At 36.8% G+C, this 27,464-nt stretch overlaps 1 protein-coding gene across 2 annotated transcripts in view; it reads left to right on the forward strand.

Moving 5' to 3' along the window:
• LOC116268619 (dynein heavy chain 14, axonemal-like) overlaps nucleotides 1-22,166 on the forward strand; it is a 103,683-nt gene extending 81,517 nt beyond the window's left edge. The window contains exons 11-16 of one of the 2 annotated variants that reach the window (XM_031655382.1): nucleotides 1,042-1,171; nucleotides 4,469-4,748; nucleotides 5,367-5,412; nucleotides 5,509-5,606; nucleotides 17,892-18,058; nucleotides 19,130-22,166. In XM_031655382.1, the coding sequence (XP_031511242.1) occupies nucleotides 1,042-1,171; nucleotides 4,469-4,748; nucleotides 5,367-5,412; nucleotides 5,509-5,606; nucleotides 17,892-18,058; nucleotides 19,130-19,504 (1,096 nt within the window). In that variant the 3' untranslated portion in view covers nucleotides 19,505-22,166. The remainder of the gene's footprint in view (nucleotides 1-1,041; nucleotides 1,172-4,468; nucleotides 4,749-5,366; nucleotides 5,413-5,508; nucleotides 5,607-17,891; nucleotides 18,059-19,129) is intronic. The other variant, XM_031655376.1, reaches the window with a different exon arrangement.
• The last annotated feature ends 5,298 nt before the right edge of the window (nucleotides 22,167-27,464 follow it).

Below are 27,464 nucleotides of genomic sequence, written 5' to 3' on the forward strand. Positions count from 1 at the left end.
AATTAACACATCACAGTTACAGTGTTATAATATTCTGTGTTTGTTTGTTTGTTTTTTGAGACAGAGTTTCGCTCTTATTGCCCAGGCTGGAGTGCAATGACACAATCTTGGCTCACCACAACCTCCGCCTCCTGGGTTCAAGCAATTCTCCTGCCTCAGCCTCCCGAGTAGCTGAGATTACAGGCATGTGCCACCATGCCTGGCTGATTTTGTATTTTTAGTAGAGACAGGGTTTCTCTATGTTGGTCAGGCTGGTCTTGAACTCCCAACCTCAGGTGATCTGCCTGCCTCGGCCTCCCAGAGTGCTGGGATTACAGGCATGAGCCACCGTGCCAGGCCAATATTCTGTGTTTTTATGTGTACTTACTGTTACCAGTGAGTTTTGTGCCTTCAGATGATTTCTTATTGCTCATTAGTGTCCTTTTCTTTCAGATTGAAGCACTTCCTTTAGCATTTCTTATAGGATAGATCTGGTATTGATTATAAGTGTCTGGCAAAACCCTTTGGTTTTGTTTGGGAAGATTTTTATTTTTCCTTTGTGTTTGAAAGATATTTTTGCCAGGTGTACCATTCTAGGGTTGAATGTTTTTTTTTTTTTGTCCTCTGTACTTTATTTATTTATGTATTTGAGACAGGGTATCACTCTGTCTTGATATTTGGGAGTTTGATTATTAAATGCTTTGGGGTAGTCTTCTTTAGGTTAAATCTTCTTGGTGGTCTATACTCTCCTTGTACTTCCAAGCCTAGCCAATATTTATTATTTTCTGTTTTTTTTTTTTTTTAAATAGCCATCCTAATGGGTATGAGGTGATATAATATCTCAGTGTGTTATGGAGTGCATTTCCCTAATGATTAGTAATATTAAGCATCTTTTCTTGTGCTTATTGTCCATTTGTGTATCTTCTTTGGAGAAAGGTCTAGTCAGGTCCTTTGCCTGTTTTTTAATTGGGTTGCTTTTTGTTGTTGAGTTGTATGTGTTCTTTATATGTGTAGATATAAATGATTTTTAAATGATTTTTTTCTTCCCATTTCTTAATCCAGAACATTCAAGGACAACTCTTTTCCTACTGGAAAGACAACAAATGATTGTGAAGAACTTGTTGATAATTCAAAGACACATGCTATTTCTGTTCAAAAGTCAGAAGTAAAAACAGACTTTGATATTAGTGAGGTAAAATGATCTTTGAAAAATATAAACATAGATTTTTTGCTATAAAATGAATACATTTTGAAATTTAAAATGTGATTTATGGTTAATACCCACAACCCCTTGCCCAACATACCCTCCCCAACACACATACACACTCTTACCTGTTCCCACTGTAAAAAGCCATAATGGCACTTATCTCATTTAGTTCATTCGTTCATTCATTCACCATGTGGTTTATTGAGTACTTACTATGTTCCAGGCACTGAACTAGGTAGGCACTGAAATAACAGCAGTGGGCATAACAAATTCTCTGACCTCTTGGAGCTTATATTTTACCAGAGGAGACAGATAAACGAAGTGATGAGTACTGTGAAGAAAATCGATGGAAAAGAAGGGAATGCAGGAGTGATGTTGTATGCTATTTTACATAGGAATGATAAGGGTAGGCCACCCTATCTAAAGTGGCATCTACCCCCTCCTCCCACTGCTACACTACTCTGTCTTTGCTTTTGTTCAATGGATTTTTGTTGTGTTCTTATCTTAAAAATGGGAGAAGCAAAATAGCAAACCTTGAAAGAATCCTAGATAAACTTTCATTAAGAAATCTTTTCTTGCCAGAATTGTTTTTCTCTCCGTTGTTATTACTTTGTTGAGATTTAAACTTTATATGTTATGTGCTTATCCTATTTGGTAAAAGTAGCCTTGTATAATATGGCCTTTATATATATCTTTTCTTTTTAAACTAGGTAGATTTCATGACAAGGGAAATATTCACATATATTAGTAAAACAAACATACACACATACACACTATGTAGTTTGAAGTCTGAAAATATTTGCATCGAAATATTAACAATCGTTATTTGTGGGTGGTAGGAACCTTGAATAATTTTACATATATATATATATTTCTAGGTAGTCTAAATTTTGTACAATGCATATGTATTATGTTTATAATGTTTTGTATTAAGTGTACGATACCTGCAAATACAAGCAAACACTCATGTAGGCTTCACCCAACTTAAAAGTATTCAGTGTCTCCTATTCATCCTTTACTGATGAAACAGTTCACTTACCATTCTACTGTTGATAGACATCTGGGTTATATTCAGTTTTTGTTTTTGCTATTACATATAATTCTACCTTGCACATTCCTGTATATTTCTCCTTTGGTATACATGAACAAGAGTTACTATTTCTTTCTTTATTGCTAAGGTGTGAAATTTCTGGGCAAAAACATGTTATTTTCAACTGTGTTGAGTGACATAAAATTGTTTTTCTAAAATGCTTGTACCAGTTTCAGTGACCTTTAGCAATTCATAAATTTTTATTGCTCCATAAGCTTACTAATCCTCGTCAATATTTAATGTCAATCAGATAGGTGTGAAATGGCATTTTGCCAAAGTTTTAATTTGAATTTCCCTTATTACTGGTTTGGTTGAGCATTTTTTCATGTAACTTGTATTAGTCAGGGTTCTCCTGAGGGACAGAACCAATAAGATTCACACATCTATTATATATATATATATATATATATACACATGTATGTGTTCAATGCAGGCTGACTGAGTGGAGATTTGGACACAGGCTGCATGAACGAGCAGACTGCCACTAAGGTGGCCTAAATTTATGTCCACTTTTGTCCCATCGCCCAAGTTTGGGCATCTTGCACCTACTTTGCCCTCTAGTATCTGACCTTGGTTTGCTCCTCTTTTTTTCTGTACAGAGCTCAAAATGTTGAAAACATAGGTGTGAATCTCAAGCGAGAGATAAGAGCTAAAGTTGTGGATCTGGTAATCATTGGTGCTGTCTCCTCCTTCCTTTCCTAATCCCCATTGTAATCTGTAAAATTTATAGTTTGATTTAGCTGTGGCTATTCCTCTCTTGTAGTTTACAATCTAGAGGAATAAAACCATTTATTGGTTGATTCTTCTTGGCGCAAAAAGTGTAACAGCTAAGAGATTTCTTCACCTCAAAAATATTTTCAGGCCCCAGGTAGTTCATATTATAATGATCGCACAGACCCATGAGTCAACTTCAGCCTTACCACATGCTAGCAATATAGCCTTTGACAAATTAAGCTTCCAGAATTTTTGGTATGTGCAATGAAATTAATAATTTCTGTCTCTCGGGGTTTTTATGAGGATTAGGTGAAGGTAGTAACTTGTTTACTATAGTGATTCACTGTAACCATAATTACACTTAAAGAATGATTTAATGCACAATATTTATATGCAGTAGTATTAGAAGGTGTATATAGCTTAAGGTCCAGTATTCCCAGAGTTAATTAGAGGTTATTTTCCAGAATAAGCTAAGCAGCACATTATATATTTATTAAGAATTGTCTGGGTAGACTTTCTTTTATTGCAATAAAACATACATAACATAAAATTTTCCATTTAACCATTTTTAGGTGTACAGTTTGGTGGTATTAGGTACATTCAGTGTTAGGCAACCATCACCACTTTCCATTTCTACAGCGTTTTCATCATCCTGAACAAACACTATACCCATTTGTGTGAACATTTAAGATTTACAAGTCACCTTCAATATCTACTCATGCTCTTTCCCCGGCAGCTTAGCAAGGTGCTATGAGGTTTATTTATAATGTTAACTGCCTTAATTTGTTAATGACTGGAATCAGAGGTTAAGGTTTCAGCAGATTATTCAAGTGATCACCCTGAGAAACACAGAGGAGTCATATGCAGTAGGTAACTTAAGCATAACTGATTATTTATAAGGTAGGAAGGAGCAGTAGATTGAGAACCCAAGCCCAGACAGAGCCTAAGAACAATTATGTTACATAAATGAGATATTTATCCCCTAGTGTTTTTCACTGGAGATGTCCATATTAGTATATGTATATTAAAGTGAAGAGCTAGGACTTACTGTAGTGAGTTTAAAGTGTGTTTTCTTGATTTGTAGTTCTTAAACCCAGGTGCACAATAGAGTCACCTGTTCAGCTTGTAGATGATTAAGAGTCCTGGGCCCTGCCTCTGACTTTTTAACTCAAAATCTCTGGGGATAGGACCTAAGAATTTGTATTTTAAATAAGCGCTCAGTGACTAGGACTATGATATACTAACTCTGTCATCAATTTACAGTATTTTGGGGAGAACGCCCTCATTACAATGTCATTTGTTTCGCATGTAATTGACTTATTCTAACATGCAAGTTTCAGGTATTTGATAATACAGTGTTACTCGGTTATACTGGAGTTATGATTTCTCATTTAAAATTTTGGTCTGTATTAGTCTAAATTAAATGTTCTGTAATTTATATGTTGTCACTGGCACCCTCACATTATCTGTTAAATTAGATTTTGAATAGTGTTGAAGTGGGGAAGGATTTGAGAAAAACATATGCACCAATATTTGAAGTAAATCTATGCTTGAGAATTCCTGCTGAGAGTGAATCTTCAGAAAATCCTAAAGAGAACTTTCACGAATCTGACCTGTGCCCTGAAGAGTGTGTAATGTTTGAAGATGAAATGTCAGAAAATAAAGACAAATGTGTCAAAAAACACTTAAGTGAAGAATTGCTCCCAAAAGCCAAGAAACCAAAAGAAATTAGTTACAATCTTGAAGATATTCTTTCAGGTAAGACAATTGAGACTATAAAGAATGAAGGGTTGCCAGGTGTGGTGGCTAATGCCTGCAATCCTGGCACTCTGGGAGGCTAAGGTGGGAGGATCACTTGAGGCCAGAAGTTTGAGACCAGCCTGGGCAACACAGTGAGTCCTTGTGTCTTGGAGGGAGAAAAAAAAAAGGAATGAAGGGAAATATCTTATCTTAACAACTGGAAAAAAACAAATGAGAGATCATTTTACTAGTCTGTGTATTATAATTTGTAGATTATGATTTTATAAATCTTAAGGTAAATACTGCTAAAAGTAAGGATAAACTTACAGATCATTATTGTGCATGTAAGTAATGACACTGTTATTCATTTTCATCTCAAAACCCAAACAGTTTCTCACTGAAGCAGAGCTGAGGGCCCCGTTCATCAAGAGGAACAACATCTAGGATGTTTGTTCTCAGATCTCTTTAATCAGAGCCTTGGGATGGGGTGTATTGCTTCAGTATTGCCTCTCAAATGACCTCTTGAGTTTATTCTTAGGATATGTGTAAAGCACTGGCATATATTAATTTGTCATTTACCTGACATAAATATCAATCAATTTTGTATTCTCTCTTTCTTTCAATGGATTCTAATAGACACAGAAAGTGAGACTGAGTTTGAGAATAAATACATGTATTATGAGTAAGTATTAGACATTTTAAAAATTACAAGTCATTATATTTTATATAGTAGTTACTATATTTCTCTGAAACATGCTTTTATTGTTTTCTCTGTTAGATTTCCAGAATTTCCTACAAATCTCTTTATAGATCCCAACAGATTGGAGTTTTCAGTAAAAATTCAAAATATGTTGACTAATATGGAAAAATGTATAAGTAAGTGTTTTTAAAGCTTAGTGAAGTGCATTGTCTTCTTTGGCAATATTTTCTTAAATTTAGGCATCTGATGCTTTTACCCAGGGATGTGACAGATGTTACAGAATGTTAGTCTATCATAAATTCACAGTCCTTGGGATCAGGCACTGTGAATTTGGAATTATTTGATGATGTGTGAATTTTACACATAGCCTTAGAGAGCATAAAAGATGGGAATTAGGAAAATATTCACGGTTTGGATTTTTTCAGTTATGTTCTATAGAATGTTATGACACTTAATACAAATGAGCAAGATCTTTTATGTCATAGTGTAACAAAGATACTGTTTCTACCTTAAAGAGATTTTAATTATTTTGCAGCTGTGTGTACACAATCTGAAATTGCAGGCAATTACTAGCCTGACCAAAGAATTTATTCTTTTCTCACAGTAAGTTTTACAAAGATCTTAAAACAGCAGGACTTTTGGCAACTTCTTAAATGTTGCATCATTCTCCAGTCATGTCACCATAGTTTGCTGAGTTCAGAGGGCTCCTATTTCCAAGCTAAGCTGGTATCTCATGCATTGTTTGATTTTGTTTATGCAAGTCCCAATAATTCAGTCTTTTTCACTATGCTTTGTAACTACCACCACATATTAAGTTACTCCATTTCCCCAAACTGGCCAAAATGTAGTCAGTATGTCCCTTGACATCTCATATTTATTTTAAAGTTTGCATTGTATTATGAAGATGAAATGTGCATAAGAACATGGGCTTGTTTTAAAATCAAGAATTATCACAAAGTTGTTATAATTTTTTACCCAGTCCATTTTGAATCAGCTTGGTAAGGGTTTCTTGCTGAGTAAAATCCAGAGATATTAGTATTTTGCAACATTATACACTTATGGACATTTTAAACAACTGTGCTGTCTTGATAGGATGACCCCTCCCATACTCATTTTCTTCAGTAGCCCAAAATTTGTTTTACTGCCTTCTAGCTTTTAATAATGTAAATAAGAAGTCTGATGCTACTGTGATTTTCCTTCCTTTGTATACTTGTGATTTCTGTCTAGTAATTTATCATTTGAAGTAGGAACTTTTCTATAATAAAGTCATATATATAATTCTATGTTAAGCTTTCTTAACATCCAGTGAGGCTCTTCAGTCTGAAGAACTAAGTTTTTATCGGTCTTTCCATATGTTCCTTTTTTCCGTTTGGATTTTTTGTTTTTCATCTTTAGATTTCCTGGGTCTAAACATCCGATTATTTCTATTTCTTTTTTCTTTGTTATGAAATGTTTCTACTATTTTATTTAAGTTTCTATTATGAGATAATTTGAGACTTCTGTAAGTTGCAAACATACTACAGAGTTTCTATATACTCTTTATATGTTTTAATCTAACCACAGTATAGTTATGAAAATGAAGAAATTACTATTAGTATAATAGTATTAATGAAATGATAGATTTTATTTGGATTTTCCCAGTTGTTTCCTTAATGTTCATTTTCTGTGCCAGGATCTAATCCCAGATCACATGTTGCATATATTAATAGTTGTTATGTCTGTTAAATCTTTCCAATCTGTACCAGTTGCTCAGTCTTTCCTTGTCTTTTATGACTTTGAGATCTTTGAAGAGTACTGGTAACTTACTCTACAGATTGTCCATCAATTTTGGATTGTCTGATGTTGTCTCATGATGAGTTTGAGATACACATCTTGGGGGACAATACCATACTGAGTGTGTGCCCTTTTACGTATATATCAACCTGGTAGTACATGACATTGATGAACCTTTTTACTGGTGATGCTCACCCTGACGACTTGGTTAAAGTCATGTCTGCCAGGTTTCTCCATGATGAAGTTACATTTCCTCCTGTAATTAGTAAACTTGGGGTGGGAGGAAAAGTTTTGAGATTATACACATATCTTATTTCTCCTGAAAATTTTACCTACTAATTCTAACATTTATCAGTGGACCTTGCCTTGCCTGTGGCAGTTATTACTGTGGTGTTCTTAATGGTGATTTTCTGTTGATTTTATCCCATATACATTCATAAATTAGAATTCTTCTGTAAGGAGTAGCTGTTCCTTTTCCATTTATTTAATTTTTCAGTCATTTATTTATATGAATATGGACTCACTAATATTTGCATATATACATACATATATGATAATATTTGCATATATACATACATATGTATATATGTATGTATATATGTGTGTATATATATTTACCTTAGAAATAATCATTTAAATCACCCCATTTCAACTACCCATATATGACAACTATTTCGTTTTGCAATTTACATTTATATTCATACATTAGTCAAATGTATATTTTAAATGTTATATGATCACTTAGTGTTATATCACAGATATTACAAAGGCATTTAGAACCTCTTCTAGAAGGCTTCAGTGTATGGTATCATAGTTAGAGAGGCCTTCAAAATGATCATATTATAAAATCATTCTCTCACTTATTTTCTAATTCTATTATGATTTCATTTTTATATTTAAATATTTGTTCACTCTGAGATTTATTTGGCATATGTTGTGAAGTAGGACTTTACTTTTCATTTTTTCTCGGATGACTAATCTGCCTGTCCCAACATCATGTATTGACTAATCCATTCCTTATCCCCACTGATTTGAAATGCCACATTTATAATTTTTTATATTCCAGAATGTTTTCCATTTTATTTCTGGGCTATGCAGATGACATGTCTGTAACTTATGTACCAGTATTATACTGTTTTAGTTATTATGTAGCGTTGTACTATTTCTAGCATCTATTAGCCATCTCCTTTTTCACTTTTTTTCCCTTGGAAATTTCCTGGGTTCGTTGATATTTATTTTAGTCTTTAGACTATAATACAGTATTATTGTTATCTATTTTCTTGCTCAAGGTGTTCTGGCTTAGTTTTGAAGGAGTGATTCTCCCCAGTTGGCTCCTGTGCCCTTCAGTGTACCTCCATCCTTTTCTTGTGACTACTTCCTTAGTTTCTGTCACCTCAAGATGCTTCAGGCTCATCTTGTGTTTTCTCTGCCCAGCCCTGGAATCAACTGTTTCTCCAAGGAACCCTGGATTAAAGAAGGAAATTTAGGAATTAAGAACTACACACTAGATGTGCTCATTGCTACAGGAGTGTCACTACTTCCTAGCCTACCAGAGAAAATACCTAGAAAATGTATGTGTGTATACTAGCTCATGCATACACACACAACTATACTTATTCCTAGATCTTTTTGTTTGTCCATTTTAAACTATGAATTCATACTGATACCTCAGACCCCAATCCAACTCCTCAGGATTCATTCTAGCCTTTTCCTTATATGTAACTTTTTTCTCTGGCTATGAGAAATCCGGGTGACATAATCACTAATCAACTAATAACTTGTTTGTTATGCAGTCATGCACTGTATAAAGATGGTTCAATCAATGACAGACCACATGGTAGTCCCATAAGATTATAATAACATGCTTTTGCTGTGTCTTTTCTATGTTTCAATATTTAATCCTTACTACTCTTTTACAATTGCCTACAATATTCTGTATAGTAATATGCGGTACAAGTTTGTAGCTAGGGCAACAGGGTATGCCATATAGCCTAGGTGTGCAGTAGGTTTGTGTAAGTACTCTGTGATAGTCACACAATGATGAAATTGCCTAAGGACACACTTCTCAGAATGTATCCCTGTCATTAAATGCATGGCTGTACATGTAATTTCAGAATTGCTACTCCATACTTCTGTGAAAAACAAATGTATCAACTAAAATACAGTGAGTTTATGTACAGTTTTTAAAAAATATAATCTTAGAGTTTCCAGTCCAAACTTGTTTTCTGAAGTTGCTCATGTTAACTCCTTTCTTTCCCACCCTTTTCAGTGAGGTTATGTAGTTTGTTTGTAATGCAGTTAGATTAATTTGTTACAGGCTGCATTCCAACTTGGATTCTCTCAGTAACCTGGTTAACTTTTTATAACTTATATAAAGTACAGTTTTCTCTTCGTGGGTGGTGTTAAGGGTTTTGACAAGTGCACAGGTACATGTCCACCATCACAGATCCATATAAAACAGTTTCATCATCCCCCAGTTCCCTTGTGCAGCCCTTTTGTAGTCACACTCTCCCCATTCCCTTATCTGTGGCAACCACTTATCTGTTTTCTATCCCTATTGTTATGTCATTTCCAGAACGTCATATAAATGCATATGTAGCTTTTTGGATCTGGCTTCTTTCACATAGAAAAAGGCATTTAAAATTCAGCTTTGTTGGCCGTGTACAGTGGTTCACACCTGTAAACCCAGCACTTTGGGAGGCCCAGGTGGGTGGATCACTTGAGCCCAGTAGTTCAAGACCAGCCTTGGCAGATGGTGAAACCCTGTCTCTACAAAATATACAAAAAATTAGCCAAGCATTGTGACACGCACCTGTAATCCCAGCTACTTGGGAGGCTGAGGTAGGAGGATGGCCTGAGCCCAGGAGGTCAAGGTGCAGTGAGCCAAAATTGTACCACTGTACTCCAGCCTGAGTGACAGTGCAAGACCCTGTCTCAAAAAATAAAAAATAAAAAAAGTATCCATGTTGTTACATGATTCAATAGTCTTTTTTTAAATTGCTGTGCTGTATTCAGTTGTCTGGATGTATCACAGATTGCTTATCCATTCACATCTGGGTTGTCTCCAGTTTGGGGAAATTATAAGCAAAATTACTATACACATTCACATATAGGCTTTTGGATTAATACAAGCTTTCCTTTTTCTTGGACAAATATCTAGGGGTAGGATTGCTGGGTCATATGGTAGTTATATATTTAACTTTATGAGAATGGCCAAACTGTTTTGCAAGGTGGTTGTATGAGTTACAGTTGCTCCATATCTTTGCCAGCACTTGGTATTGCCAGAGTAGAAACAAAAACAAAAAACTTTTAGCCTTCTAATACCTGTGTAGTGATATCTCTTTGTGCTAATTTTCATCACTAGTAACAAATGATATTGTTCATCTTTTATTATGCTAGTTTTCCATCTGCATATCTTATTTTGTCATATGTCTTTTTAGATCTTTTGCCTATTTTTTTATTATACTTTAAGTTCTAGGGTACATGTGCACAATGTGCAGGTTTGTTACATACATATACATGTGCCATATTGGGTGCTGCCCCCATTAACTCCTCATTTACATTAGGTACATCTCCTAATGCTGTCCCTCCCCTCTCCCCCAACCCCATGACAGGCCCCAGTGTGTGATGTTCCCCACCCTGTGTCCAAGTGTTCTCATTGTTCAATTCCCACCTATGAGTGAGAACATGTGGTGTTTGGTTTTCTGTCCTTCTGATAGTTTGCTCAGAATGATGGTTTCCAGTTTCATCCGTGTCCCTACAAAGGACATGAACTCATCTTTTTTATGGCTGCATAGTATTCCATGGTGTATATATGTGCCATATTTTCTTAATCCAGTCTGTCATTGATGGACATTTGGGTTGGTTCCAAGTCTTTGCTATTGTGAATAGTGCCGCAATAAACTTACGTGTGCACGTGTCTTTATAGCAGCATGAATTATAATCCTTTGGGTATAGACCCAGTAATGGGATGGCTGGGTCATATGGTATTTCTAGTTCTAGATCCTTGAGGAATCGCCACACTGTGTTCCACAATGGTTGAACTAGTTTACAGTCGCACCAACAGTGTAAAAGTGTTCCTATTTCTCCACATCCTCTGCAGCACCTGTTGTTTCCTGACTTTTTAATGATCGCCATTCTAACTGGCATGAGATGGTATCTCATTGTGGTTTTGATTTGCTTTTCTCTGATGGCCAGTGACAATGAGCAGTTTTTCATGTGTCTGTTGGCTCATAAATGTCTTCTTTTGAGAAGTGTCTGTTCATATCCTTTGCCCACTTTTTGATGGGGTGGTTTGATTTTTTCTTCTAAATTTAAGTTCTTTATAGATTCTGGATATTAGCCCTTTGTCAGATGGGTAGATTGTAAAAATTTTCTCCCATTCTGTAGGTTGGCTATTCATTCTGGTGGTAGTTTCTTTTGCTGTGCAGAAGCTGTTTAGTTTAATTAAATCCCCTTTGTCAATTTTGGCTTTTGTTGCCATTGCTTTTGGTGTTTTAGTCATGAAGTCCTTGACCATGCCTATATCCTGAATGGTATTGCTTAGGTTTTCTTCTAGGGTTTTTATGGTTTTAGGTCTAACATTTAAGTCTTTAATCCATCTTGAATTAATTTTTGTATAAGGAGTAAGGAAGGGATCCAGCTTCGGCTTTCTACATATGGCTAGCCAGTTTTCCCAGCACCATTTATTAAATAGGGAATGCTTTCCCCATTTCTTGTTTTTGTCAGGTTTGTCAAAGATCAGATGGCTGTAGATGTGTGGTATTATTTCTGAGGGCTCTGTTCTGTTCCATTGGTCTATATCTCTGTTTTGGTACCAGTACTGTGCTGTTTTCATTACAGTAGCCTTGTAATATAGTTTGAAGTCAGGTAGCGTGATGCCTCCAGCTTTGTTCTTTTGGCTTACGATTGTCTTGGCAATGCAGGCTCTTTTTTGGTTCCATATGAACTTTAAAGTAGTTTTTTCCAATTCTGTGAAGAATGTCATTGGTAGCTTAATGGGTATGGCGTTGAATCTGTAAATTACCTTGGGCAGTATGGCCATTTTCACAATATTGATTCTTACTATCCATGAGCATGAAATGTTCTTCCATTTGTTTGCATCCTCTTTTATTTCACTGAGCAGTGGTTTGTAGTTCTCCTTGAAGAGTTTCCTCACATCCCTTGTAAGTTGGATTCCTAGGTATTTTATTCTGTTTGAAGCAATTGTGAATGGGAGTTCACTCATGATTTGGCTCTCTGTCTGTTATTGGTGTATAGGAATGCTTGTGATTTTTGCACTTTGATATTGTATCCTGAGACTTTACTGAAGTTGCTTATCAGCTTAAGGAGATTTTGGGCTGAGATGATGGGATTTTCTAAATATACAATCATGTCATCTGCAAACAGGGACAATTTGACTTCTTCTTTTCCTAACTGAATACCTTTTATTTCTTTCTCTTGCCTGATTGCCCTAGCCAGAACTTCCAACACTATGTTGAATAGGAGTGGTGAGAGAGGGCATCCCTGTCTTGTGCCAGTTTTCAAAGGGAATGCTTCCAGTTTTTGCCCGTTCAGTATGATGCTGACTGTGGGTTTGTCATAAATAGCTCTTATTATTTTGAGATACGTTCCATCAATAGTGAGTTTATTAAGTGTTTTTAGCATGAAGGGCTGTTGAATTTTTTTGAAGGACTTTTCTGCATATATTAAGATAATCATGTGGTTTTTGTCTTTGGTTCTGTTTATATGCTGGATTACATTTATTGATTTGCATATGTTGAACCAGCCTTGCATCCCAGGGATGAAGCCCACTTGATCATGGTGGATAAGCTTTTTGATGTGCTGTTGGATTCGGTTTGCCAGTATTTTATTGAGAATTTTTGCATCGATGTTCATCAGGGATATTGGTCTAAAATTCTCTTTTTTTGTTGTGTCTCTGCCAGGCTTTGGTATCAGGATGATGTTGGCCTCATAAAATGAGTTAGGGAAGATTCCTTCTTTTTCTATTGATTGGAATAGTTTCAGAAGGAATGGTACCAGCTCCTCTTTGTACCTCTGGTGGAATTCGGCTGTAAATCTGTCTGGTCCTGGACTTTTTTTGGTTGGTAGGCTATTAATTATTGCCTCAATTTCAGAAACTGTTATTGGTCTATTCAGGGATTCAACTTCTTCCTGGTTTAGTCTTGGGAGGGTGTTATGTGTCCAGGAATTTATCCATTTCTTCTAGATTTTCTAATTTATTTGCGTAGAGGTGTTTGTAGTTTTCTCGGATGGTAGTTTGTATTTCTGTGGTATTGGTGGTGATATCCCGTTTATCAATATTTATTGCATCTATTTGATTCTTCTCTCTTTTCTTCTTTATTAGTCTTGCTAGCAGTCTATCAATTTTGTTGATCTTTTCAAAAAACCAGCTCCTGGATTCATTGATTTTTTGATGGGTTTTTTGTGTCTCTATCTCCTTCAGTTCTGCTCTGATCTTAGTTACTTCTTGCTTTCTGCTAGGTTTTGAATGTGTTTGCTCTTGATTCTCTAGTTCTTTAATTGTGATGTTAGGGTGTCAATTTTAGATCTTTCCTGCTTTCTCTTGTGGGCATTAAGTGCTATAAATTTCCCTCTGCACACTGCTTTAAATGTGTCCCAGAGATTCTGGTATGTTGTATCTTTGTTCTCATTGGTTTCAAAGAACATCTTTATTTCTGCCTTCATTTCGTTATGTACCCAGTAGTCATTCAGGAGCAGGTTGTTCTGTTTCCATGTAGTTGAGTGGTTGTGATTGAGTTTCTTAGTCCTGAGTTCTAGTTAGATTGCCCTGTGGTCTGAGAGACAGTTTGTTATAATTTCTGTTCTTTTACATTTACTGAGGAGTGCTTTACTTCCAACTATGTGGTCAATTTTGGAAAAAGTGTGATGTGCTGCTGAGAAGAATATATATTCTGTTGATTTGGGGTGCAGAGTTCTGTAGATGTCTGTTAGGTCTGCTTGGTGCAGAGTTGAGTTCAATTCCTGGATATCCTTGTTAACTTTCTATCTCGTTGATCTGTCTAATATTGACAGTGGGGTGTTGAAGTCTCCCATTATTATTGTGTGGAAGTCTTAAGTCTCTTTGTAGGTCTCTCAGGACTTGCTTTATGAATCTGGGTTCTCCTGTGTTGGGTTCATATATATTTAAGATAGTTAGCTCTCCTTGTTGAATTGATCCCTTTATCATTATGTAATGGCCTTCTTTGTCTCTTTTGATCTTTGATGGTTTAAAGTCTGTTTTATCAGGGACTAGGAGTGCAACCCCTGCATTTTTTGTTTTCCATTTGCTTGATAGATCTTCCTCCATCCCTTTATTTTGAGCCTATGTGTGTCTCTGCATGTGAGATGCGGTCCCCTGAATACAGCACACTGATGGGTCTTGACTTTTTATCCAATTTGCCAGTCTGTGTCTTTTAATTGGAGCATTTAGCCCATTTACGTTTAAGGTTAATATTGGTATGTATGAATTTGATCCTGTCATTATGATGTTAGCTGGTTATTTTGCTTGTTAGTTGATGCAGTTTCTTCCTAGCATCAATGGTCTTTACAATTTGGCATGCTTTTGCAATGGCTGGTACCGGTTGTTCCTTTCCATGTTTAGTGCTTCCTTCAGCAGCTCTCGTAAGGCAGGCCTGGTGATGACAAAATGTCTCAGCATTTACTTGTCTGTAGCTTTTATTTCTCCTTCACTTAGGAAGCTTAGTTTGGCTGAATATGAAATTCTGGGTTTAAAATTCTTTTCTTTAAGAATGTTGAATATTGGTCCCCACTCTCTTTTGGCTTATAGAGTTTCTGCCAGGAGATCCGCTGTTAGTCTGATGGGCTTCCCTTTTTGGGTAACCCGACCTTTCTCTCTGGCTGCCCTTAACAATTTTTCCTTCGTTTCAACTTTGGTGAATCTGACAATTATGTGTCTTGGAGTTGCTTTTCTCGAGGAGTATCTTTGTGGCATTCTCTGTATTTCCTGAATTTGAATGTTGGCCTGCCTTGCTAGGTTGGGGAAGTTCTGCTGGATAATATCCTGAAGAGTGTTTTCCAACTTGTTTCCATTCTCCCCGTCACTTTCAGGTACACCAATCAGACGTCGATTTGGTTTTTTCACATAGTCCCATATTTCTTGGAGGCTTTGTTCGTTTGTTTTTGTTGTTTTTTCTCTAAATTTCTCTTCTCATTTCCTTTCATTCATTTGATCTGCAATCACTGATACCCTTTCTTCCACTTGACTGAATCGGCTTCTGAAGTTTGTTCATGTGTCATGTGGTTCTCATGCCATGGTTTTCAGCTCCATTAGGTCATTTAAGGTCTTCTCTATGCTGTTTATTCCAGTTAGCCATTCATCTAATCTTTTTTCAAGGTTTTTAGCTTCTTTGTGATGGGTTTGAACATCTTCCCTTGGTTCAGGGAAGTTTGTTATTACCAATTGTCTGAAGCCTTCTTCTATCAACTCGTCAAAGTCATTCTCTGTCCAGGTTTGTTCCACTGCTGGCGAGCTGTGTTCCTTTGGAGGAGAAGAGGCGCTGTGACTTTTAGAATTTTCAGCTTTTCTGCTCTGGTTTCTCCCCATCTTTGTGGTTTTATCTACCTTTGGTCTTTGATGATGGTGACATACAGATGGGATTTTGGTGTGGATGTCCTTTCTCTTTGTTAGTTTTCCTTCTAACAGTCAGGACCCTCAGCTGCAGGTCTGTTGGAGTTTGTTGGAAGTCCACTCTAGACCCTGTTTGCCTGGGTATCACCAGCGAAAGCTGCAGAATAGCAAATAAGGCAGAATGGCAAATGTTGCTACCTGATCCTTCCTCTGGAAGCTTCATCTCAGAGAGTCACCCGGCCGTATGAGGTGTAAGTCAGCCGCTACTGGGAGATGCCTCCCAGTTAGGCTACTTGGGGGTCAGGGACCCACTTGAGGAGGCAGTCTGTCCGTTCTCAGATCTCAAACTCCTTGGGAGAACGACTACTGTCTTCAAAGTTGTCAGACAGGGACGTTTAAGTCTGCAGAAGTTTCTACTGCCTTTTGTTCAGCTATGCCCTGCCCCCAGAGGTGAAGTCTACAGAGACAGTCAGGCCTCCTTGAGCTGTCGTGGGCTCTACCCAGTTCGAGTCTCCCGACTGCTTTGTTTACCTACTCAAGCCTCAGCAAGGGCGGACGCCCCTCCCCCAGCCTCGCTGCCACCTTGCAGTTCGATTTCAGACTGCTGTACTAGCAGTGAGCAAGGCTTTGTGGGCATGGGACCCTCTGAGCCAGGAGCAGGATATAGTCTTCTGGTGTTCCATTTGCTAAGACCATTGGAAAAGCGCAGTATTAGGGTAGGAGTGTCCTAATTTTCCGGGTACCATCTGTTACAGCTCCCCTTGGCTAGGAAAGGGAATTCCCTTACCCCTTGCGCTTCCCAGGTGAGACAATGCCCCGCCCTGCTTCAGCTCATGCTCCATGGGCTGCACCCAGTGTCCGACAAGCCCCAGTGAGATGAACCCAGTACCTCAGTTGGAAATGCAGAAATCACCCATCTTCTGCATCACTCACGCTGGGAACTGTAAACTGGAGCTGTTCCTATTTGGCCATCTTGGAACCTCCTCTGCTTTTTTTTTTTTTTTCTTTTAAGATGGAGTCTTGCTCTGTCACCCAGGCTGGAGTGCAGTGGCACAATCTCAGCTCACTGCAACCTCCGCCTCCCAGGTTCAAACAATTCTCTGCCTCAACCTCTTGAGCAGCTGAGATTACAGGTGCCTACCATCATGCCCAGCTAATTTTTTTTTGTATTTTTAGTAGAGACAGGATTTCACCATCTTGGCCAGGTTGGTCTTAAACTCCTGACCTTGTGATCTACCCGCCTCAGCCTCCCAAAGTGCTGGGATTACAGGCATGAGCCACCACACCCAGCACCTATTTTTTTTAAATTGAGATTTTTGTTTTCTTATTGTTGGTTTGTGAGAGGTCTTTATACATACTCTGAATATAATTCTTTTATTGTATATGTGACTTGCAAACAATCTGTGTGAGATTTTCTCCCAATCTGTGTCTTATTATTTCATTATCTTTCACAGAGCTTAACTACTTACTTTTGATAAAGTACAGCTCCCTGGTTTTTTTCTTTTATGGGTTATACTTTTGGTTTTGTTTCTAAAAACTTTTTACCTTACTCAAATCACACAGATTTTCTCTCCTATATTTTCCCCTTGATGATTTATGGATTTGTGTTTTATATTTAGGTATATGACTCATCTTGAGTTGAAATTGTTTATAAAGTGTGAGGTATAGGTTGAGGTTTGTTTATCTATCTGTCTGTCTGTCTGTCTATCTAGGCCTGTGGACATCCCGTTGTTCATCTAGACTGTGAACTCTTGAGGCCGTGTCTCCTGATTTTTGTATCCTTGTAATGGTATAATACCCTCCACATAATAGATACATGTCAAATATTTGTAAACTGAATGACTTATTTTCAGTTTATGTTTCAATCATGCCTCCCATCACCTCCACTCAGTTATGTGTGAGTGGCTCTTTTGTTTCTATAATATTAAATCTAAATCTTTACACCTGTTTTTAAATTCCAGTTATAAGTATAGAATGTTGTCTAGCCCTCATAATAAATCAGCCCCCAATTTCAATAGTTCTAGATGTCATGGATAATTTTGAAGTGTTGCTTTCAATGGCATATCTGAAGTACTGACTTTTAAATTATGTATTTTAGCCACAATTACTCCTCTTTGCCAAGATCCTCACCTGTCTATCTTCATTGATTTGGTTTCAACAATGGATTTACCTAATAAGATAGGAAGCATAATACATTATACAGAGCAGACCAGATGGCCAGATTGTCACATCCTTTTTGAAATGGATCCTGCCTACCAAAATATAGTAAGTTTTAAAACAGTTCATTTTAGGGAATATTTACTTTAAGGAGCAGAGACCCACTGAATTCTTACATGAAATGAATTTATTGAAAAATTAGGGTATTATATTCATAGCAATTGGAAAATCATTCCCAGCTTATCTCCCCATTTGTTTTCCCCATGATCTGTCATCACTGCTCACCTCTGTGTGATTTTTCCAACTTCTGTGAAAATAAGCTTGCTCTTTTATGGCTCCCTCATAATGTAGACTCATCAGTTGTTGACTTGCCATGCCTTAACTCTTCCCATTAGCATCAACTGGGTATTTTTGTCCAAATTTACAAGAGAATCTAATTGGCTTAGCTTGATTTAGGATTCTACCCCCTCTAAATAGTTATGTCTTTGCTGAATTGGGTGAGGTCACATACTATATACCAGCTGCCCTTAACCTTTTTGGCACCAGGGGCTGGTTTTGTGGAATACAGTTTGTCCATGGACAGCAGCTGAGGGGTGGTTTCAGGATGAAACTGTTCCACCTCAGATCATCAGGCATTAGTTAGATTGTCATAAAGGACACACAACCTAGATCCCTCACATGTGCAATTCACAATAGGGTTTGAGCTCCTATGAGAATCTAATGCCACGGCTGATCTGGCAGGAGGTGGACCTGAGGCAGTAGTGCTCGCTCACCCACTGCTCACCTCCTGCTGTGTGGCATAGTTCCTAACGGATCATGGACTGGCACTGCTCTCCGGCCTGGGGGTTGGGGCCTGGCCTTTTCTCGGGCTAAGCATAGTGTACTCTAAAACGGGGTAACAAGCAAGGGGATAAATGGTTGGTGTCTCCAGTACATGGCTCAAAATAACATGTTAATTATAAAGTTAAATAGCCTAATAAGCCTTTAGGTAAAAGCCAAATATTAGAAAGCCATCTAAATTTCTTAAAGTCTTATGTTTCCAATATATTTAGATTTTTAATAGCAGTTCTTAAACTCCACATGGCACTATTATTTTATTTTCTCAGAAACTATTAGCATGTCAAACCATTTTTCACTCTAAAAATAAAAATTCTAACATCTTAACATTCTTAATTACAGATTGTGAATCTCCTGACTATTGTTGGTAATTCAATGGGCCTAGTTAATGCTTACAGCTGCAAGTTTATGAAGTATTGTACCATGGTAGAAAAGGCCAAAATCATGAGTATGAAAATATCATCTATGGGAGAATTAACTTCAAAAGAATTTGAAGCTATTTTAAATAGATTCGGAAATTATTTTAGACATATTGTGAATATGGCCATTGAGAAGCGTATTGGTATTTTCAAGGTTGTAAGTCTTGATTATCAATCAGAATGCTTACCGTATATTGACAACGTCATACATATGAGTCACACCCTCATGCGATCTGTAATTGAAAAAAAGAACAAAAATTTATTGGAAGTAAGTATTTTGAAAATTCTTATTGTGTAATAATGTTTCAGATTAGTAAATTTTAAATTTAAAATATATACTTAGAGAATATATGATATCAGATGTCACATGCAGAGTATGATAAAATTGAAAAAATGAAGATATGCATGATAAATATTATCCTCAGAAAATTTTAATGTGTATTACATTTGTTTGTGTTTTTGATAAAATATCACTTCCTCAAAAAACCTCTGATCACCACTTCTATTGCATTCCATATCACTTTCCTGCTTCTTTCCCTGTTTTATCTTTATGACATACATTACTACCTGATTATGTTATGTATTTGTTTGTTTGTTGATCGTCTATTCCATTAGAATGTAAGCTTCATCATACTATGGAGTATCTAAGATAAATCTTTGAATACAGATGAATATTGGAGTTTCACTGTATATTAGGGCTGACCTCTTTAAGGAAGTATTCTGGGTGGGCAGATCTCCTGTGGGACCACAGTGGTTTGGAGAGACTATGGAGATTCCCAAGCTGAGAAAGTATGAAGATCTGGGAGCAAAATAACCTGCCCCTTCATTAATTATTCCTACCTATCATCCATATAAGTTTGTAGGACAGCTTAGATCCTAATAGACCAGCCATTGTCCATACGAGCAACCACAGCTGTACCTCAGACCTGTTTAAGGATATGAATTTATAATAATACCTACTATTTGTTAATTTGTTAAGTCAGACCACAAATATTTGTTGAGCATTGATCGTGTGCCAGGCATTGTGCTAAGCCCCTGAAATGTAATGGTGAGAGGGATAGATTCAATAGAGTCTAATCTAGAAGAATATGCTAGCTGAAATACCTAACATAACCCAGGTGAACAATCACAGACAATTTGCTAGAAAAAGTCTTACCATCTAAAGGAGGAGTGGGAGTTGCCTTGTCAATGGGAGATGGTGTGGAAACACTGGAAAGAAAGGTCAGAATATTGCAGGAGTAGGTTGATTTAATTTAGATTCAGTTGCATATGACAGAAAACAAAAGATAACAGTGGGTTACACAAGTATAAAACTAATTTATCTCTCAGGTAAAATTAGTGGAGAAACAGACCACATAGGACTAGTATGGCTGGCTTCACGAAGCCATCAGGGACATAGGATGCTTCTAGCTTACCACTCTGCCTTCCCTAGAGCATGATACTCATGCACTGGTTGTCATATCCTCATTCCAGGCAGCAGGATGGAAGAAGGCAGCAAAGAAAATCTCTCAATTCCACTTGATATTTCCCAGAGGTTCCCCCACACTTTTACTTTTATTTTATTTACTAGAACTTAGTTATGTGCCCTCGCCTAGCTGCAGGACTGACTGAGAATGGTAGTCTTTTAACTGGGAGCATGATACCCCAAACAAACTCAGGATTTTTTACTAAAGTGGTGAAGGAAAATGAAGTTTGGGGTAGGCATCAAGCAGAAACTGACATCAGAAAATGGGGACAGCAAGTGAAATGTCAAAAGAGAACAAGGCATACCTAAAGAAGACCTGAATGAAGCCAGTTAGGTGGGAATATAGTCTGTGAAAAGGGACTGGCAAGAGGTGCAGCTAAGAAATGGAGAAGAGGACCTTGTAAGCCATGTCAGGCACCTGGAACATTATTGTTAAGACTATGGGAATTATTGAGAGGTTTTAAGCCGAGAAGTGACATGATGTAATTTGCATTTTTGTGTGGACCCTCTGGCTGCAGTGTGAAGAATAGATTGAAGTTGGGCAAAACAGGAGGAAAGCTGTTTCCATAATCTAGGGGAGAGGTGACGATAGCCTGATTCAGTGTAGTAACAATGAGAACTCTGAGCAATATATAGATATGAGATACATCTAGGAGATGAATCAAGAGGATATGGTATTGACTGAATATAAGGAATAGGATAAAGTTAATTATGTTTTCAGGTTTTGGGTTGGGCAACAGGGTGGGCAGTGATGCAAATTATTGGGAGGAGGAACATAGTACTTGTTAAATTGCATAATAATATTCAAGTAGGGATAACCAGATATACATATCTGGGTATCAAGAAAGTATCTACACTGGAAATATATATATTTAAATGATCAGAAACAAGTGGTTGTTGAAATCAACAGAGTGAATGACAATGCCCTTGTTTATGTGTATAGGGAGACTAGAAGAGAACCTACAACAGAAACCTAAAGAACCAGGAAATTACAGTTGTGGGGTTCCCAGTGGAGAATCACTGAGGAATCTGTGAGTGCTCTCCATGAGACAGAGTCAGCTCTAAACATCTGCCCAGCTCAGAGACGTTAATGCCAGGTCAGACAGTGGCAGGCAGTAAAGACATTTTCTGCCTCTTCTCTCTCCTCCTGTCTCCTACTATACCCCTGGAGGGGTCAGAAGATGTGGCTAGGAACTGGAAGTAATTGAATAAATAAAAGGCATACAAATACAAAAGCAGCTAATTACACACCCACCTTCTCTACTGCAGACATTAATTTTAAATAAATTTTGGAGCCTTGACTATTATTAATACATAGGGACTTGATTTTTAATTTATGGATTTTTAAAATTAAAAGTGACCAGAGGACTTTATTATCTCTTTGTGACCAGAAAAGTCTTGGGTATTGATGTATATTTTATCCAAAGGTCTTTTCTTCATTTAAACCCCCAAAAGTGGGAGGAAAAATTAAGTTATGTCATTATAATACTGTCTATAAAGTTCTACTCTTACAAATTAATAGTTTTAGGATATTACATATTTCTTCTATATCCTTATTTATTTTTTGTGTATCAGACATATACAAATCCTGAAAATCTGTTTAAAACTTTTCATTATAATTATGCTTTAAATAAATTTCTTCTTGCATTTCTGGTGGTTTTTCCTATATATAGTAGCTTCTATACTGTATGGTTTATGACTACTTATTTGTTTATTTATTTATTTATTTTTGAGACAGAGTCTCACTCTGTCGCCTAGGCTGGAGTGCAGTGGCGTGATCTCGGCTCACTGCAACCTCCGCCCCTCCAGGTTTAAGCAATTCTCTACCTCAGCCTCCAGAGTAGCTGGGATTACAGGCGCGTGCCACCGGCCCGGCTAATTTTTTTGTATTTTTAGTAGAGACGGGGTTTTACCATCTTGGCCAGGCTGCTCTTGAACTCCTGACCTCGGGATCCACCCACCTGTACCTCCCAAAGTGCTGAGATTACAGGCATGAGTCACCACGCCCAGCCAGTTTATGACTGTTAAATCATCTTCACAAAGCATGTCGTTTATCGAAACGTTATAAAAATCTTTAAAGTACTTTTAACTTGCCTGATAAAAACTAACTTCTGTTTCTTTTGTGTATGTATATTTGCCAAGTTAATTTTTGCCCATTGCTTTATTTTTTATATTCTCTTCAAGTGTGCTTCTTATAAATAGCGTAATTCTGAATTTTGTTTTATAACTCAGTTAATAATTATCTTTTAAAAAGAAAAATCAGTTTGTTAACTTATAACAATTAATGCACTTTTTTTCCATTTCACCTTATATTTTACTTTTTCCTTAAAGTTTTTGTCCTTATTTTTGCTCTATTGATTGGCTGATCTTCAGTGACCTCCCTTTTTTTTTTTTTTTCACTATGTTGATTTTGGGAGTTTTATTCTACTTTTAAATTTCTTTAATGATAATCTTCCCTCTCCTGATTCTCACAATAAAATGTATTTATCTGCTATTAAGAGAAAACAAAATGTTTATCCTCTAACATGCCATATTCCTCCATAGCATTTCCTCAGGCCAATAAAATGAGATCTCAAGAATGGTGTTGCTTTCTAATTCTCCCCTTCTCCAGAAATGAGATGTTGGAACAACCGAACTCCCACTCCCTACTCAACAGTTAGTCTTCACTGAGATAGCTTAGTACTTTCAGTTCTAGACTATTACTGAAATAGAAGTATGTCTTTTCTTTATTTTCAGTGTTGGGGGCTATAGTGCAATGGTGATCATAGCTTACTGCAACCTCAAACTCAAGTAATCCTCCCACCTGGGCCTCCAGAGTAGCTGGGACTATGGGCGTGTGCCACTATAGCTAGATTTTTTTTTTTTTTTTAAAGATGGGATCTTGTTATGTTGCCCAGGCTGATCTCTAACTCCTGGCCTCAAGTGATCCTTTCAGCCTCCTGAATAGCTGGGATTATAGGCATAAACCACCACCTGGTTGTATTTTCTGTTTTAAAAGTCCTTATATAGCACATAAATTACATACTCCCAGAAAGTTCATCTTCATCCATTTAGCTATGTAGACAGGAATGAGAATATAATGTTTACAACATTGATTATGATGTGAGACTGCCTAAGTTCAAAATCTGTGATCTAGCCATGTTGGAGAAACAAAGACTGAACTTAACCTCCTTCCATAAACAACTAAATAAAATAAAGGAAAGAAATACTGGTGGGGTACATTGGTTCATGCCTCTGTAATGCCAGCAATTTGGGAGGCCAAGGCGGGTGGAGTGCTTGAGCTGAAGAGTTCAAGACTAGCCTGGACAATGTAGTGAAAACCCATCTCTACAAAAAGTGCAAGAAAACTAGTCAGGCATGGTGGTGCACACCTGTGGTCCCAGCTACTCAGGAGGCTGAGGTGGGAGGATGGCTTGATCCCAGGAAGTTGAGGCTGCAGTGAGTTGATCATGCCACTGCACTCTAGCATGGTCAACAGAGTAAGACTATTTCTCAAAAAGAGAGAGAGAGAGAGAGAGAAAGAGAAATAAATAAATACCTTCAGACACTGATTAGCAGGTAGTACAGGATTATGATTCTGGAAATAAGGGAAACAAGTGAGAGAGAGGATTTCTGCCTGGGGATAGTTTTTGGACTACAAATATGTACAGGGTGGGGGAACTGGCCTCAATAAGTTGAGGAAATGGCTGAAATTTTTAGGGCAGAGTCCTATAAAGAAGGAAGCTATGAAGAAAATAAAAAGCCCCAGAAATCTGCCCTGGGGTCCTGTGACTCTGCTTAGTAGGCTGAATGTTCGTAGGGTGAAAGTTCACAAAGATGAATTGGAACCAGTACTTGTAAGCAGAACAATCTTTAGAAATCACCAAGTTCTGACTGCCCAGAGTGGAGGATCTCAGTGATTATACAAGGCATTAATGTGGACCCCGAATGGGTAAACCTTAGCAATAGAGCCAACTATCCCTAAAGGAAAGTCTGTTTTATACCTACCCTTCCAAAGATTAAAGATAGACCTCAAAGAGATCAAACTGATCTGCATTTAATTACCTGAAAAAATGAAAGACAACACTCTTTAAATGAAAACAGCAAAAATCAGATATATAACATGCAACATTGACAATGCCTGATTTTCAACCAGATATTATTAAACATGCCCAGAAACAGTAAAATGTGACCTACAACTGAGAGAAAAAAAATCAATGGAAACAGAAATGACAAAATGGGGCTATCAGAAAAGGACACTAAAACAGATTATATATTTATGTACAAGTATTTAAATGAAAACATGAACATAACAAATAGACAAATGAAAGATATTTAAAAAGAGCAAAATAGCAAAACTTAAAGAGATGAAAAATACAATACAGTCATCCCTTTGTATTTGTGGAGGATTGGTTTCAGGGCTCCAAGGATACAAAAACCCACAGATACTCAAGTCCCTTATGTAAATCATGTATTTACATATAACCTACCCACATCCTCCTGTATACTTTAAATCACCTCTAGATTACTTTTAATGCCAAATGCAATGTAAATGCTATGTAATTTTTATATGGTATTGTATATTTTTTATTGTTTTAATTTTTTAATTGTTTTTTAAAAACACTTTCCATTTGTGGTTGGTTGAACCCATGGGTGTGAAACCCACAGACATGGATGGCTGACTGTATCCTAAATGAAAATTTAACTTGATGAGATTAATAGGAGATTAGACACTGCAGAAAAAAATCTGAACTTGAAAAAATAGAAATAGAATCAATTTTCCATAATGGTTGAACTAGTTTACAATCCCACCAACAGTGTAAAAGTGTTCCTATTTCTCCACATCCTCTCCAGCACCTGTTGTTTCCTGACTTTTTAATGATTGCCATTCTAACTGGTGTGAGATGGTATCTCATTGTGGTTTTGATTTGCATTTCTCTGATGGCCAGTGATGATGAGCATTTTTTCATGTGTCTGTTGGCTGTATGAATGTCTTCTTTTGAGAAATGTCTCAAAATATCCTTTGCCCACTTTTTGATGGGGTTGTTTGTTTTTTTCTTGTAAATTTGTTTGAGTTCTTTGTAGGTTCTGGATATTAGCCCTTTGTCAGATGAGTAGATTGCAAAAATTTTCTCCCATTCTGTAGGTTGCCTGTTCACCCTGATGGTAGTTTCTTTTGCTGTGCAGAAGCTTTTCAGTTTAATGAGATCCCATTTGCTGCTATAAAGACACATGCACATGTATGTTTATTGCGGCACTATTCACAATAGCAAAGACTTGGAATCAACCCAAATGTCCATCAGTGACAGATTGAATTAAGAAAATGTGGCACATATACACCATGGAATACTATGCAGCCATAAAAAAGGATGAGTTTGTGTCCTTTGTAGGGACATGGATGCAGCTGGAAACCATCATTCTCAGCAAACTATCACAAGAACAGAAAACCAAACACCGCATGTTCTCACTCATAGGTGGGAACTGAACAAAGAGATCACTTGGACTCGGGAAGGGGGACATCACACACCGGGGCCTATTATGGGGAGGGGGGAGGGATTGCATTGGAAGTTATAGCTGATGTAAATGATGAGTAGTTGGGTGCTGACGAGTTGATGGGTGCAGCACAGCAACATGGCACAAGTATACATATGTAACAAACCTGCACGTTATGCACATGTACCCTAGAACTTAAAGTATAATAATAATAAAAAAAATAAAAAAATAAAAAAAATTAAAAAATAAAAAAAAATTAAAAAATAAAGTAAAAAATAAATAAATAAATAAATAACAGATGTAGGTGAGGTTGCAGAGAAAATGAAACACGTATAGACTGTTGGTGGGAATGTAGGTTAGTTTAGCTACTGTGGAAAGCAGTTGGAGATTTCTCAAAGAACTTAAAAAAGAGCTACTTTTTAACCCAGCAATTCCACTACTGGGAATAGACCCCAAGGAAAATAAATTGTTCTACCACAGAAAAAAAAAAAAAAAAGAAATAGAATCAATTACAAAGGAAGCACAGAGAGGAAAGAAGACTAAGAAATCAAACAAAAGCAGAGCCTCAGTTGTCTGTGGGATAATACCAAGTGACCTATCACATGTGTAATTATAGTTCCATGGGAAAAGAGAAGGTGGACGGACAAAAGATATCTGAAAAATGATGAAATAGTTTCCAAATTTGATGAAAAGTATAAACCAATAGATTTGAGGAGCTCAATGAAATTCAATGAAAACAAAAAAGAAAACAATGCCCAAAACATAATAAAATTACTGAAAACCAGTGAAAAGGAGAAAATTGTAAATGCAGCAAGACCTCCTCCCCAAAAAAAGATAAAGAATGATAAACAGAAAAATAAGAAATTTCACAGACTTCTGGTGAGAAATTATGTAAGAAAGAAGGCAATGGAGTAACATTTTTAAAGAGAGAAAAATCTCTTTGGATTTTGTGTATCTAACAAAGGACTTGTATCCATCATACATAAGGAAGACCTCTTACAAGACAAAGTACCTATAAAAATACAAGACAACCCAATAAAAAGTGTGCAAAGTATTTGATCAGACATTTAATGAAAGAAGATGACAAATAGATACAATCTGTGCTAAACATCACAGTCTTCAGGGAAACGTACATTAAAACTCCAATGACAATTCACTATATAGACATTGGAATGGCTAAAATTAAAATACTGACAATATCAGATGTTAAAAAAGGTATGGGGAAACTAGAAGTTTCATACATTGCAGGTGATAATGCAAAATGGTACAGTCACTTTGGAAAACTGGCAATTACTTTTAAAGTTAAATACTCACCATTTAA

This window comes from Papio anubis, chromosome 1 (genome assembly GCF_008728515.1).
Source record: "Papio anubis isolate 15944 chromosome 1, Panubis1.0, whole genome shotgun sequence".
NCBI lineage: Eukaryota > Metazoa > Chordata > Mammalia > Primates > Cercopithecidae > Papio > Papio anubis.